The sequence below is a fragment of the Fusarium subglutinans genome (assembly GCF_013396075.1).
Source record: "Fusarium subglutinans strain NRRL 66333 chromosome Unknown NRRL66333_c0000192, whole genome shotgun sequence".
Taxonomy (NCBI): domain Eukaryota; kingdom Fungi; phylum Ascomycota; class Sordariomycetes; order Hypocreales; family Nectriaceae; genus Fusarium; species Fusarium subglutinans.
The window spans coordinates 27,676-42,571 of record NW_023502255.1 but is presented as its reverse complement, the minus strand read 5'-3'; the positions used below and the strand labels follow the sequence as shown (position 1 = coordinate 42,571).

The following is a 14,896-nucleotide window of genomic DNA, read 5'->3' as shown; positions in this document are numbered from 1 at the left end:
GAAGCCATTGAGAACTAAGTGCTGATGCCACTGCTTCAAGATAGAAACATTTCTGATTGGCACCATTTTGTCAGTGCACCAATTCGTACATAGGTATGCAGTACTACAAGGCGCGCTTGAGATAGTGGTTGGTGTCCTCGCTATTCGGTCGGTAGACGTTGTGACGAACCAAGCCCAGAATCTCGGGTTTGACCTCGTGCTCTCTCCCATCAAGGGTAATATTCTCCTTTCTTAACTGCCGGCATTCGAAATGGCGCCACTCGTGAAGCTGTGGTCTCAGGCGGCCTAGAACCTCAGTGTATCAATTGAATGACAAGCTTCTATGCCACGAAACGGAAGTGATATTGCAAGGGCCAAGGGGAAGCATCAAAGACAGTGAGATGTGGCTTACCTCCAAAATGTGTGGTCAACGTCAAGGCGGATCTCTGCTGTTTGATGGATGAGTGATGCCCAGGGTCTCCCCCACCTGCAACACAAGCCCTCAAGCCTCAAGCAGGGGTCAGGAGGTGAGAGGTTGCCCTGACTGAACGGGAATAGCCGCTGCAAGGGAAGCTTGGGATTGGCTGTGGGAATAGCGAATGTCGGCTACGTAAACAAATGAAGACTGCGGAAAAGCCGCTCACTGCGGAATTCGCGCCTATCCATCGACGGGAGTGGTCGCGCGTGGACTGTTCTGTTCAACCCTTGAAACACATGCCTTGAGCGGCACGACTCAGACAGCCGAAGCCTTACGGCAAGGTCCCTAGTCAGATTCTGAGATATCTTTCTAATGCCAGACAGACTGTAATGGAGCGGCCGCCCGATGCACGGTCGTAAAACGGGGGAGAAGATGAGATTCAGGGTCCTTATCCAGAAGCAGACACATCAGAGCGAAACGGTTAATTTGTGGCTGGCTGGAACCAACAACTGTCAAGTGCGGAGTAGCCACAGGGAGGTTATCATTGTCGCGTTTGATACTGTCATCGTCTTACTCCTGTGCAACTCATGCAGCCTGCGATGCGATGCGATGGATTGTTACTTCTGCATATCACCACTGTCAGCAATGCGATGTGTGTTGAAGACGGTCTATTGATGACAAGTTGAGGATGACGACTTGGCTTCGGTCATCAAGACCAAGGAAGCTACAGCCAGCAACATCATGTAAGGGCAGAGACTCGATAGGGCTGAGCACTCAACACCCCAGTGCCACGTCGAAATGGCTGTGTGCATACATAAGTACACACAATTGCACCCATCCCATTTTAATGTACGGTGCCCGGGCTGTACAAGGTTCGTGCACATACATACATAAACCGCGCTGTGCATAACCGATACCGTAAACGTCCAGTGGGTAGCTGGCCCTATTGGCTCGCAGTGGTGGTAGGGTCTCATTCGGGAACCCCTCGCCTGCATCTGCATGCTGTTGAGGTGAGGGCGAATATGAAGATGCTTGGAGTGCCAGATTGCTGGAATAGGTACATAAAACCATTGAGTCGATTCGGCCATGACCGATGCAGGCAGGCTGACGCTGGCCCAGGGATGAATACCCAGTCAGCCACTGAACCGGTCAGTGGGAATTGATTAATGATTAACTAGGAGATCTCAAGCAGTCGATCTCATCGAAATCCGTCAAGACAAACAAAGCAAAAAATGATGTCTGCTCCAGGGGAGGAAAGAAAACTCATGATCTTGATCCTAAACGACAAAAAGACCTAGGTAACTTAGCTCAAGCTTAGGGGATTCTTTGTTAAGTTTATTTAGCACGTTTTTCTATAGTCTTATATTTTCTTGCTCCCCGGATGCACCATGACCATGACATTGGCCAAGTTATGGTGGAATTGGATGCGATAAGAGAGAGGAGCCGCTGCATCGGATTCCATGTTTCCTTTTCGTGATCCACTTCTCAACCCCTGCTCATGTTTGTCGACATCTTCCCCTTCTCCAGTACGTACTTACCTATCAACAAGACATTCAGAGAATGCTACTGTGTGGTGAGTGATGCCCAATTATGTCTTTCTTTGCTTTTTGTTACCTTGGAGATCTAGCGGTGAACGCACCAGGTATTCTTGCTTATTTGTCTCGTCAATATCACCTCTGTTATGCATCTACATATATGTATCCGTAAGCGTTCCAGTATGCTGGAACAGCCCGAAGCAAGGGTTGATGATGAGCTAGTGTCAGAGTTGTACGGAAAGGATGACAAGGTGTGCGTGTTACTCCGGAGAGTAATTAATCAAATTCATGTCCACGGATATTTCTCATTGATGCTATGTACATAGCAAGCCCAAGATGATACCTAGGGTACCTACCTATATTTAATGCATTGCGAGGTTCTGTATTTAGGCAGCACCGCGAAAGAGACCTGCCTTGCAGACCAAAGATGGATCGTGGAGAAAGAGTCGCCTACTCGAGAAGGTCAAGTGCTCATCCATCCATATGCTGTACCCGGTGTCTCGTGTATCTCGTTTTCACCAGGATGCTAGGGTATGACGTTGACGAGCATTGGACCAGTCATAAGGATCTTTACCAGAACTCGATCAATCGATGTGCCATGCAACTGCATCCCTGGTAAGCGGTTTACCCAGTGATGAAAGCCCTTCTGCGTTGATACATGGCGGCGTAGCTGCAAAGGTTGGTTTTGCTGCCTTGAGAAGAATGCCTAGCCTAGACTCGAAAAGGTCTCACAGATGCAAGTTCGCTTTCAGACTCCATGAAGCGTATGTAGTAGTTCTTTGACTTTCTATGGACGTAGTATATACGGCACACCCCAGTACCGTTGTTGATGAAATGTTTTAATCGCGTCAAAATACCTACCTAGGTATCCAGTCCAGTAGCGGATGCGTTGCACAGCCATCCCGCTTCTTTTTTTAAACCCCCACCATCCACAAACAAACTTGACAAGAGCTTGTCAAAGGGTCGCTGGTACACAGCGTCCAATAACAAGTGCACGTCCGTCGATGATGGCTTAGCAGCCCTCTAACATTACACAACTCCGCAACACTAAGCCAGTTGCGTCTCCGAGAACCAACTTGAACCCGTCACTGCCGCCGCCAACAAACGCAGGAACTCTGCACAACATGCGGTACAGGACCTCTCAGGAAACAAAGCTTGAAATGATGTCCCCTCCTAGAGGCGTCTTCTACTACCGTTTTACGTCGCCCGGACATGGCGTTCGGATGGAAGGGAGGACTCAGACCTTGAACGGTTCAAGCCCCGGCGCCACGAGGGACTACATTCTCGTCTGCAACAGGGTTTGCGTGCAAGATTGTCCGTCTGGGGGACTGAGAAGTCCATACTTCAGACATACAGTACAATTCCTGCTAATCATCGGTAAGGTTAATTGAGACAAGGTTTGCTAAGCCCTACGAATGAATGATGGATGACCGCCTCAAGACTTGCAAGCTTGCCCAATGTCACACATCATATTGGATGCATCTGGCACACAAAACACAGCCATCATCGCGACACCTTTTTCGTACCTATCCTGATCAATAAAGACATGTACACTCGAGTAGTGGAACGCCAAGTTGCCTGACTAGCAACCGCTTTGCATTGATAAGATATGTAAGCCGGACAAGACATTACATGGCGTTTCCGGAGATGCAGGTCTAATTAACCTGAAGTTGGGTATTCATTTTCTTTGATCATTTCCCTCGTGGATACCTCACTCTCGTTGACTCCACCTGGGACAATTGATCGAATTAGAAGTTTGTCTGCTAGTGAATTAGATTCCGCCATAATTTCCTATGCTTTTGATCGTGTCCAGTTGAGTTGCATGTAAACATTCCGATGCCTGTCTTATTGCGCGCCATGTTGAGCCGACGCCATGTGGAGATGACATCAAGTGTCAACGTGGTGCTAGTCGTTTGTTTTGTTCCGCGAGGCTTCTGAAGTTCATCTTAGTCTGGTCTATGCGGTGTTGTATGTCTGTACAGAGTACGATGGCTAGATTGAGACAATATTGCCTCAGACCGGCTAGGCCAAGTATGAAACACTTGATACTACTAGTAACATTCTGTCATAACTAATGGAGATCTGAGAGTGCAGGGACGTTGACAGGCATGCTCGAATGAGTAACTCTTGACAGCAGTGATCTTCCGGGTCAGCAAGGACTTGAAGACACGAGTGACCAGTTTGGGAATAGCCAAGCAAGATATGCTTGAATCCAATGCTTTGATTACCCTGGCCCTGGCCCTGACTGATTGACTGACTGACTGATTGAATGATGCTGGTACGCCTTCCCCGGAAGATGCAACGCAACAACGAGCGAGTTGATGGAGCCAGTGACAAGGGCGCAGCGACCACGTCGGGAATCGTTTTGAGGGTGAGGGACAGTGAGAGACAGGGGGATAACTACTGTAATACCTACCTACAGTACGTTCAAGGGTCCCAGATTTGGGAAGACGGGCGAGGCCGGACTGCGCCCCCAGGCCTCGGGGCCGATTGAGACATCAAGCAACCGAGGAGTATGATTGGTCCCAGCAACTGATCGATTGATTGATTCACAGCACAATTCTGTGAGAGGCACAGCCCTCTGTTCATAAGGCAGGGAAGCACTATTTGATGCATGCATCGTTGGGTTACATCTGGGTTGGTTGTGCATTGATTTATCGATAAAAATATCTGCCATTTTTTTGCACCAGCGCCCTTCGGGCAAAGCCTCTTTTTCGAGCCACCACGTTTTAGCAGAAGGTTTCAATGTCTCGCGGCCCCAGATATTTGCAGACGCGGGCGGGTAGTGTTGCTAGATTTACCCTGAAGATGCTTAGAATGCTGCATGTGTAAGTTCATTGAGGCAGCGGAGGAATGCTGCGCATGTGATGTGATGTCTACTGATGGTTTCAAAGAGCTTGGAGCTTAGAGCATATTGCCTTGCCGACAATGTAACCAACCGCCTTCTTGTTTTGTCAATTGCCGATATACCGTGATATTTGATACAGTAGCAATAAGCAAAAAGCAAGCACTGGCTCCCTCTAAGCAATATCACCACCTTTGGGATGTTCTGTGAAGAGACCTAATTGTAAGTGAGAAGACTCCAAATAATTTAAACCAACATCCTGGAACCTTACCTTCCTACGGGCTGGTCCATGTCAGATCAGGCTCATCGAGGATCAGGAGGTCACCATTGGCCGCTATGTGATGAAGGAAAGGAGGGAGGGAGGGGATGATGATTAGGATATGATGAAGAAGAGGGGTTCAACGCAGTAGGTACAGTAACTAAAGTTGCAGCAAATGGTGTTGGCTAGGTACCTATTATAACTAGGTACTGGACTGTAGGTTTGGTAGGCTTGAGGCGGATCACCGCGCGAACCATGAACGGGAAGATTGACGATGGTTGCCGCACGGGGTCTAAGTTCATAGGTAAACTCTGCCTTGCCTGCTCTGCTGCATCTGCATCTGCATCTAGCATTGACTTTAGACTTCCGCAACTCTCATTCAATAGCTTCATTTAGATATCAAACTATCGTCACAATTGGCTGACCACGAATAGCAACCTGGTGACATCCAGCCCGTATCAACCTGCTATATTCTGAGGGGAGGGAAGCGGTATGGCACTGGCTAGATACTTACATACTTACCTTACCTTGCATTCTACAGAGGGTTGTGACGTGGGACAGACAGCCTTGGGAGACCCCTGAAGATGGGAAAGGCGACGATGGACCCATCAACTGCGGTCGGCGGAGTGTCCTTGAGACTGAGGTTGAGGTTGAGGTTGAGGTTGAGGTGAGGTGGAGGTGGAGGTGTGAGGTGTGCTAGGGTCGCCAATACATATGCACGTACCGGAAGCTACTTCCTCCGAGTACCGGGACTTGAAGCAGAGTCCCCCTGCCTGAGAGATTCCTCTGTCAACCGCTTAGAATCGCCCCGTCACACTGCCAAATAGCAACCCTGTCCATCTAGGAGGCCTTCTTCTTTGTACTGCTACCCGCGACGCAAGTTCCTTTCATTGACGTCTTCGTAGATCAATTTGTTTCTCACGCACACGCCTCGGGAGGGTCTTTGGTTCACCCCATGTTTCCGTACCAAAACGTTGCTCTGCGACCTCCGCCTTTTCGACATCAAGAATAGACAAAACCGCAACTCTAGGTAATCATGGAGGGCGGTGATACATAGCGTACCATTTTCTTCAAAGAGAGATTCTTCTCCATATCTCGTAATGAGAAAAGGCGGGAGGCGATACGCCTCAATCATTGTCTCTGCTCCCCCCTCAATGATAATGATCCTCCCGAAATCCAGGGCCTCCAAGACATGGATGCAACATGTCTTTGAATATCAAAGCCTGGAATTGTCTACACAGTTCGGGACTGCATTGTACAGTACATACTGTACATATATCGACCGTACTTTATGGCAGGCACATTTCAATTGAGTAATAACTGAATGAATCAGTGTGCCGTCTCTCTTCTCTCTCCCTGGTCCTTACACTCTGAGGCAGGCTGGCGCTATTTGGCGCTGCATGGCGCTGGGCCGCTGGCGTGCCTCTGTCTCTGTTTCTGTCTCTGCCATTTTATGGAGTTGGACTTGTTTTTTCCTTCTTACCTCTTGTTTTAGACCTCCCCGCGGCTGTGCTTGCTTGCTTGCTTGATGTGATGTGCTGCGCTATGCTGTGCTGTCCGCCCTGTACACACACACCCTCGTCTTTTTTGAGCCTGGTCAACCAGGCTTGGGCTTGGGCTGGCTGGTGATGGGGTGGTGGGCTCACCCTCCCCCCCTGGCTCCCTCCCCTGGACTGGCTTCAATTGCTGGGCTCCAGAGGCTTGAGGTTAGAGAGAGCTAGGCCCTACCAATGTACCGGCCGATGTATCGTACATGGCTTCCACCTCTGGGACACTCTCTACCCCAGCAGCCTCCTCTCAAGTTGTCTGTCAACTGGAGAGAGCCGATCCATCGCGGACGGGGCCCGAATGCAGGTGCAGTGGTGCCTTGACTATATCTACGTTGACAGCCCCCAACCCCCTCGCTGTGTCTTGCAAGAGCTTGCTACTCGACAACGACAACCTTAAGGGCCAATCTATCACGACAGTGTTTCTTTTAAAGACCATTGTCTGTCCTTTCCAAGACGACAAGACCAGTATAACAATTGGTCTCTGAATACTTCGACCTATAGTGCCCCTGCCACCATCCACCGAGCACTAACATCGCCCTCATCTCCAGCTTCAACTTCACCACGAACACTTCGAGACAACTCTTCTCAAACACATTTTGGTGAACTGAGCATTCTTAATTGGACCCTGGCAATACTCCTCCTTCTCACAACACAGAAAAGTTCATCACCAGCACACGAGTTCCAGGAAGCCGACCAGAAGAAGATTGTTTGCCGTGTCTGAACCCACATCCACCAGAAACATCTCAGACCCTCGAGACCTCGACTCACCTGAAGCCTCACTCCGTTTCTGGAATGCGAAGTGCAGGTAAGCTTCTCCGGGTTACGTTCACTCATTCTTTGCCTCGCCGATGAGAAAAGTCCCCGCTGCTTCCACTCTTCCTCCTTGACTTGGAGCTCTGAACCTGACATTGTGTGTTGCGATTATAGACAAAGGTGATTGCAACCCGAGCTTGAGTTATAACTACTCCAAGCCCGCCCTCACCTTGACCACCACCACTCCCATCTTCATCTTGCCGACATTCAAACCTCTGTCTTCCGCCCTTCTTCCTCAGACATTATGACAGCCTTGACAGAAACATCATTTGCCATGTTCCCTCATCACTCCGACGCCGAGGACTTTGCTCGATATACGGACTCCAACGTCATCTTCACTTCGGGACCCATGGATGTGAGCATCCCTGCCGATGCCTTTGGCTTCCAACAGCAGAACGGCAACCAAGATGCATTTGCTTCGTCAATGGGATTTGTCGAGCCCTCATTGTACGCCGAGGCCCCCAACTACATGCTCAACAGCCGCGCATCACCCAGCATGTATACAGATGAATCTTCCGACATGAGACTCCCTTCATCAAGCCTTTCCACAGTCTCGGCAGCGTCAACAACGTCTTCGGCAATTGGATCTCCCCAATCGAACCATGGTCAAATGGGTGCAATGCCCGAGTGGGCTCCCCATGGCCTCGGGCTCCAGCCTGCAATTGTGGGCAGTGACTACATCGGATCCGATTTTGCGTCGTTTTCTAGCTCCGGAATGGAAGAGCTCAGCTTTGATTTCCCGGCAGCAAAGGCCTTTGTTGGTAAGTTCAGAGCTATTTCTTACTCGCTTCGAGTTCGGCGATCCCTTTCCCCCTGCCTCGCAAGGGCATTGGCAGAGAGAGAGACCCAGTCTGAGGCCTCTTCCCCACCACCAGATGCTTAGTGCCTCTGAACCCCTGCTCGGTTCGTTGCTTTGAATATGACAAAACGATGTGTCGGATTGCGCTTGCGCTTGCGCCTGTCTCTACCAGGTCGTCGGCTCTCTTGGCTCATTGAGTTCAGCTTGAGCCGAGTTGAAGATGGCCGATCATCATCTTGCCCTTCTCTCTGCTTCCTCTTAGAGTTTATCCCTTGCAATCCACGTCCCACGTCCCACTTCCATCACACGTTCATGTCTGTCTTTTTTAAACAACGATTTAGCCCGTGGGCTCTTCCGTTGTCAACTGAGACATTACACACGACAACCCAATCGGCGCTTGATGTCACCTCTCCGCTGTCAAACGATTGGCGATCCTGCTTGCTTTTCATCGGCAGTGGCCAGCTGGAAACCCATCTTGGGCCTAGCTCAGCTGACTTGAGGTTGCAATCTCTATCATCCGCGTCCATCCCCAACTCCACCACTCTCCGTTCCGTTCCTGAGCAGCACTGAACTGCCTCTTCTGTACTGTTACCGTAGTAGATCGCTAACCAGGTTTCTCTATCATGACAGACCCATCTCTGATTCATTCAGAGCTTACTCGCCCTCCCATGGGGATCCCTCCCTATGACAATCACTTCCAGCAAACCAATGCCAATCCTCATCACACATATCCCACTTCTCCTTCTGCCTCTTCCTCTTCGCCTCAACCTCACATGATGAGGACCAATAGCTCTTCACCCTTTCTCCAAACCACAAACTTTCAATCCACTTTTCCCAGCAGCCCTTACGGTGCACCAATGGATAATCACAGCCAAACTCAGAACCACAACCACAACCACAACCATATCCGTGCCCCAAGCGTCACCCAATTCGTTCCACCTACACCAGGCGAGTATAGCAGTGACGAGTCCAAGGAGAAGCAGAGATGCACTTATCCCGACTGCGGCAAGACCTTCAAGGACCTCAAGGCTCACATGCTCACTCACCAGACTGAGCGCCCTGAAAAGTGTCCCATCCAAACTTGCGAGTACCACACCAAGGGCTTTGCTCGCAAGTATGACAAGAACCGTCACACCCTCACACACTACAAAGGCACAATGGTCTGCGGCTTCTGCCCAGGCTCCGGCTCGGCTGCGGAGAAGTCATTTAACCGTGCCGACGTCTTCAAGCGCCACTTGACTGCAGTTCATGGTGTTGAGCAGACTCCACCCAACAGCCGAAAGAAGTCGTCTGCAGGTGCCAACGCGAACAAGAAGCTGACTGGCTATGCTCCCGATGCCACTGGCAAGTGTAGCACTTGCTCGCAGACCTTCTCCAATGCTCAGGACTTCTACGAGCATCTCGACGACTGCGTGCTGCGCATTGTCCAGCAAGAGGACCCTGCCGAGGCCATCAACGCCAAGCGCCTTGCTGAGGTTGAGAACGATAAGGATGTTCACCAGACTCTGGAGAAAAACAACCTCCCCACTACCACAGACACTGTCATGGCAAACCATGATGATGAAGATGCCGACAGTGGTGACGATGATGATGATAGCTCTCCCCGAAGCAACTCCTCCCCTGCCATCAGAAAGAAGGGCAATCCGGCCAATGGTGTCCAGAAGTCTCGCGGTGTCACTCACTCCCGCGGTGGTGTCCCCTTGGGAACCAAGACCCGCAGCCGCAAGAACCGTCGTGACTATCCATCATCGTGGGGCTTTGATAAGGGTCAGATGACCATGAAGAAGCGTGTCATGGCTGTCTTTGATGGTCCTCGTCGTCTTGCCAAGGACGACATGATGCTCTCCACCGACCATGAGGTCCGTCTCAAGCTATCTGATGGCAAGTCTTATGTCACCGACCTCGACGTTCAAACTCTCAAGCGAGCTGCTGGCTTCCACGGTGCCACTGATGAAGAGAAGGGCCCTTGGATCTCCGACGACCCTACCGCTGAGCAGCTCAAGGAGATGCAGCAAATGCTCACCGCCAACACCACCACCACCACTACTATATAACGACCCGGCATCATCGACCACACACACCTACGATCAATAACTACAACACCTCTCTCAAAAGTATACGAACAAAACCACATCGAAAAAAAAAAAAAGCATAATGGGCACGGCGTAAGCGGGACTGTATTAGAAAAAGGGAACATCCGGGTATTTCACGGACAATATTTATGACTGGGTTTAGGTTTGGATTTGGGTAACAGGACACATCCCGCGTATGAGGGGGCATAGGATGAGAGTTTCGAGGCAAAGGAAAGGAAAGGAAAGGAAAGGAACGGAATGGAAAGGGAACTGATTTGCGCCATGGAGTTGACATATCGATACCCATGTTTTTTACTGTTGTTTTATCTGGGATTTGGACTGGTACCTCACCCATTGATGGCTTAATGACAATAATGGACTATCTTGACAGCAATACTTATTCAAGGACTCTGTCCTAATCTGCATTTTGTTCAAGCACTGTTTGTTTATGGTGATTGGTGTCTTCCTTGAGTGTCTGCTGAAGCCACTGTACAAAATGTTTGGACTGGAATGGGCTTGCGTGTATGTTTCAGAACATGGGAGTTTTTGATGCCATTCGTAGCTGAAACAAGGATGTATAATATGAGCACTAATATGATAATACCACTTATTAATACCCCGATCTGACTGACACCTTGCTAGACTTGTGATGACCAATAACCACCTTGGACATTTGGTTCTCCTAGAACATATCATTTCTTTTTCTTACTGCACCGCATCAAGCATGAATACGTCCACGTCCACGTCCACGTCCACGTCCACGTCCACGCCTTGCTTGATCTTGCTCGACATGGTAACTTGCGTTAGAGTATAAAATTAGTAGCTTGATGTCTCTGATGAATACCTCTGATGAATGAGTAAGACGTAACAAAATGATACCGTGATCAGAACATAGGATGAGCAAGCCCCAAATTTTATCTAAACTTAATCTAAGATTTCTATTGCAGACTATAATCAAGACACATGACCTTTTATTGAAAGCTTTAACTCTTCGAAACTGCTAAAAGACTCGTGGGCCAGTTGAGATAATACGAGTACAACTTTACGATACAGCCACGAACTTTATGCAGTCCCCCCCTCGTGACAAAGCAATAAGATGAAGGAAACTGGCCAATCTTGAGTAACATAGGGGCGAGCGAGAATGGGTTTATTGAGAAATAGTCCTTCTGCCTTCCGCGCTGATTGGCTTAGAGGAGATATGAATGACTGAGCTGGGGATTCAAGATGAGAGAGATGCTCTGATACGGTGAAACCACTTCATCATAGAAACGCAAAATGCCATGTGAGCATCGAGAAAGTTTATAGGGGGAGCAATACGCGTCCAGTGACCTCAGAGTAGAGTTCTGGCGGGCCGAATACGTGAGGGGAGATAGATACTGAATGGATATATACGGGCAACTATCATTCTGACTGATCTTTGCAACTTTTAATTCTTCTTATTTTCTTCTGAATGAAGAGCAAGATGGGTATCGTAAACGGCATCAATCGAGAGCCTGGGGCTTTTGCTCCAGTGCCGATTCTACAACAAGGTCTGAATGAAGACAGCGCTCGGGCAACCGTAGCTCACGACGAGGTCTTTGGCGATATCACAGAAGATGGACCCAACTACCGAGATGTAAGTGCTTCCCACAGGTTCTCCGCAGTATAGTATCAGGTACTGACGCCAACAGGTCGGTTGGCTAGGCACTTCTGCACTTATGATGAAGACCCAAATCGGGCTGGGCATCCTCTCGATCCCGTCGGCGTTCCACACTCTGGGCCTTGTCCCTGGACTGATATGTCTGCTCGTCATTGGAGGCATCACCACTTGGTCCGACTATATTATTGGGACATTCAAGCTTAACCACCGCGAGGTATACGGTATTGACGATGCAGGCGGTATCTTGTTTGGGCGTTTTGGACGAGAGTTCCTTGGGATCAGCTTTTCTTTGCGTAAGTGATAACGCTCAGAGTTGAGTTCGCTGCTGACCCAGACTGTACAAGTTACCATCTTTGCTTCCGCGTCAGGAATATTGGGCATCTCTATCAGTTTCAATGCTTTGTCGACGCATGGGACATGCACAGCTACTTTTGTCGCGGTAGCCGCGATAATCGTCTTTCTGTGTGCTAGCATCCGCACCTTGGGCCGCATAAGTTGGCTGGCGTGGGTGGGAGTGATCTCTCTCATGGCAGGCGGTAAGTGGAATACCCATCAAAGTTGTCATTCATACTGACAGGAGTAGTTTATGTCGTTACCATCGCCGTCGGCATGCAAGACCGACCCTCAGCAGCTCCAAAGATTAACCTCGAGGACAAATGGAAGTCCGACTATAAGCTATATGGAACACCGAGCTTCACGGAAGCAATGTCGGCTCTCTCGACAATGGTCTTTGCCTATGCTGGCACACCCCTGTTTTTCCCTATTGCCGCAGAGATGCGCGATCCGCGCCACTATACCAAGGCCATGCTGCTCTGTCAGTCAGTTGCAACTGCGACATATATCATTGTGGGAGTTATTATATACTACTACTGTGGCTCCTATGTTGCTTCGCCTGCTCTGGGATCGGCTGGCAAGACTATTAAGCAAGTTGCGTACGGCCTTGCTTTGCCAGGTCTGATCGTTGGTGCGACCATCAATGCTCATGTAAGTGCTTGATACGAGTAAAGTCCGCTTTTGGACAAAATAAGTGCTGATACAAAGTCTCCATAGGTTACAGGAAAATACGTCTTCGTTCGAGTCCTCCGAGGTTCAAGGCATCTCACAGCCAACACCGTCACTCACTGGGCTACGTGGCTAGGCTTGACCTTTTCTGCAGCTTTGTTAGCCTACATCATAGCGAGTGCAATCCCCGTCTTTGGAAGTCTCGTGTCTCTTGTCGGAGCTCTCCTGGGAACACTGCAAACATTCCAGCCCTATGGTTGCTTCTGGCTATACGATAACTGGTCCGCAGGCAAGCAGGAGAGATCTCTAAAGTGGGTTCTTATGGTCATATGGAGTGGTTTTGTTATTCTTTCTGGAACATTTCTGATGATTGCTGGAACATATGGATCTGTTATTGGTGTCATCGACTCTTATAAGGTGTCAGAGGGATCGGCGGCCTTTTCGTGTGCTGACAACTCCAACTCTGTGTAAACTCCTCCGACTTGGGGTAACGAAGGCGACCAAGTATGGCATAGAGGTAAGATGCACCGCAACGTCATGAGCAATTTATATATCGTATTCACCATTGCGCAATATGAGTCGTCCTGGATGCTACGTACATCTTATCCTTAGGTACCTTGGTATCTGAAAAAGCGGTGCGGACTTACTTAAGCAAATTTTCTTATTGCCTTTGCCCCACGACCGTCCACGCCTGGCTACGTTAGCTTTACTCAAGTCATCCTTATTCTGACAAATCTTCATCTGCACATTCCCGTAGCCATCCATATTCTTATTTGTGTCTGTCTGAGCTGCTCGATATCTGCTGTATAATACGCCATATAGGAGTACTTTCAAAGTGATCTTACAAGCAAATCGAGTCAGATCATCGGAGCAGATTGGGCAAAAATCCTTCACATTGATATTATATTCGGGGGCATCCGATTTAATAAGGTCATGTCTCTTACCTGGCGTATCTCAGTCAACGGGGAGACTGATAGCCCTGAAGACTATCTCTCAACTGCCTTGGGCGTCATCTTCCCCGACGATATCACGAATCAACATGGCGATGCGGAACACAACCTCTCCTATGCCTCACCTCATCTCCCCAAGCCCCTTGTCATCGACCTCGCCGACCCTGTAAAGGAGGATGACCGCAAACTGTTCTCACATTACCTCTGGAATGCTTCGCTCCTGCTCGCAGAGTTTATCGAGGCCGACTCTCTCAGCATTCCTCTTGAGAACCCTCGTGAGGCACAGGATAGCACTTCATTCAACGTGAAGGGGTTGGAGACTCTTGAGCTCGGAGCCGGAACCGCGTTACCGAGTATCATGGGTGGCCTGCTAGGCGCAAAGCGTGTCGTTGTCACAGACTATCCAGCTGAGCCCGTCCTCAAAACCCTTCGCACCAATGTCGCTCGCAACATCCAACCCTCTCTATCACCCGCTGGTGCTGAGGCAACTCCCTCCTCTGCAGTCTCCGTCCAGGGCCATTCCTGGGGTGAGCTCGATGACACTTTCAGCACATCAGCTGCTCACTCGTTCGACCGTGTCATTGCCGCCGATTGTCTCTGGATGCCTTGGGAACACCAGAACCTTCACCGCTCCATCGCCCACTTTCTCAAGCAAACCCCCGAGGCTAGGTGTTGGGTTGTCGCTGGTTTCCATACTGGTCGAACAAAGATGAGCGGGTTTTATGATGCAGCGGCACTTCAGAAGGTCGGACTTGAGGTTGAGAGGATCTGGGAGAGAGATTGCAACGGCGAGGAGAGGCCATGGGATACTGAACGTGAGGACGATGTTACAGTGCGCAAGAGGTGGCTCGTCGTCGCTTCGCTGAAGTGGATTTCAACCTCGTGAGGCTTATATGAGACTTTGAGGAGCCTGGCAGTTTCACTGACCCAGAGGGAAACGAAGAAGCTTTAAGCATCACGACCATCTCACGCTCGGACTCTAGGAAACACTTCAACTCATCGTGGCGGAGCAAGACACTTGTTCCAGTTGCGTCT

General features: G+C 49.6%; 3 protein-coding genes across 3 annotated transcripts; all 3 read left to right on the top strand.

Moving 5' to 3' along the window:
• Nucleotides 1-7,643: 7,643 nt before the first annotated feature.
• Nucleotides 7,644-8,282, top strand: FSUBG_10813 (uncharacterized protein; the record flags this gene model as incomplete). The annotated part of the gene is made up of 1 exon (XM_036675430.1): nucleotides 7,644-8,282. The coding sequence occupies one exon, from the start codon at nucleotides 7,644-7,646 to the stop codon at nucleotides 8,280-8,282; it is 639 nt and encodes a 212-aa protein (XP_036533697.1).
• A 539-nt stretch (nucleotides 8,283-8,821) lies between these two features.
• Nucleotides 8,822-10,252, top strand: FSUBG_10812 (uncharacterized protein; the record flags this gene model as incomplete). The annotated part of the gene is made up of 1 exon (XM_036675429.1): nucleotides 8,822-10,252. One exon carries the CDS (start codon nucleotides 8,822-8,824, stop codon nucleotides 10,250-10,252), a length of 1,431 nt encoding a protein of 476 aa, XP_036533696.1.
• Nucleotides 10,253-11,732: 1,480 nt separating this feature from the next.
• On the top strand, nucleotides 11,733-14,747 carry FSUBG_10811 (neutral amino acid permease; the record flags this gene model as incomplete). Its single annotated transcript, XM_036675428.1, has 6 exons — nucleotides 11,733-11,885; nucleotides 11,941-12,202; nucleotides 12,254-12,445; nucleotides 12,493-12,893; nucleotides 12,960-13,328; nucleotides 13,734-14,747. The coding sequence occupies 6 exons, from the start codon at nucleotides 11,733-11,735 to the stop codon at nucleotides 14,745-14,747; spliced, it is 2,391 nt and encodes a 796-aa protein (XP_036533695.1).
• Between the last annotated feature and the right edge of the window lie 149 nt (nucleotides 14,748-14,896).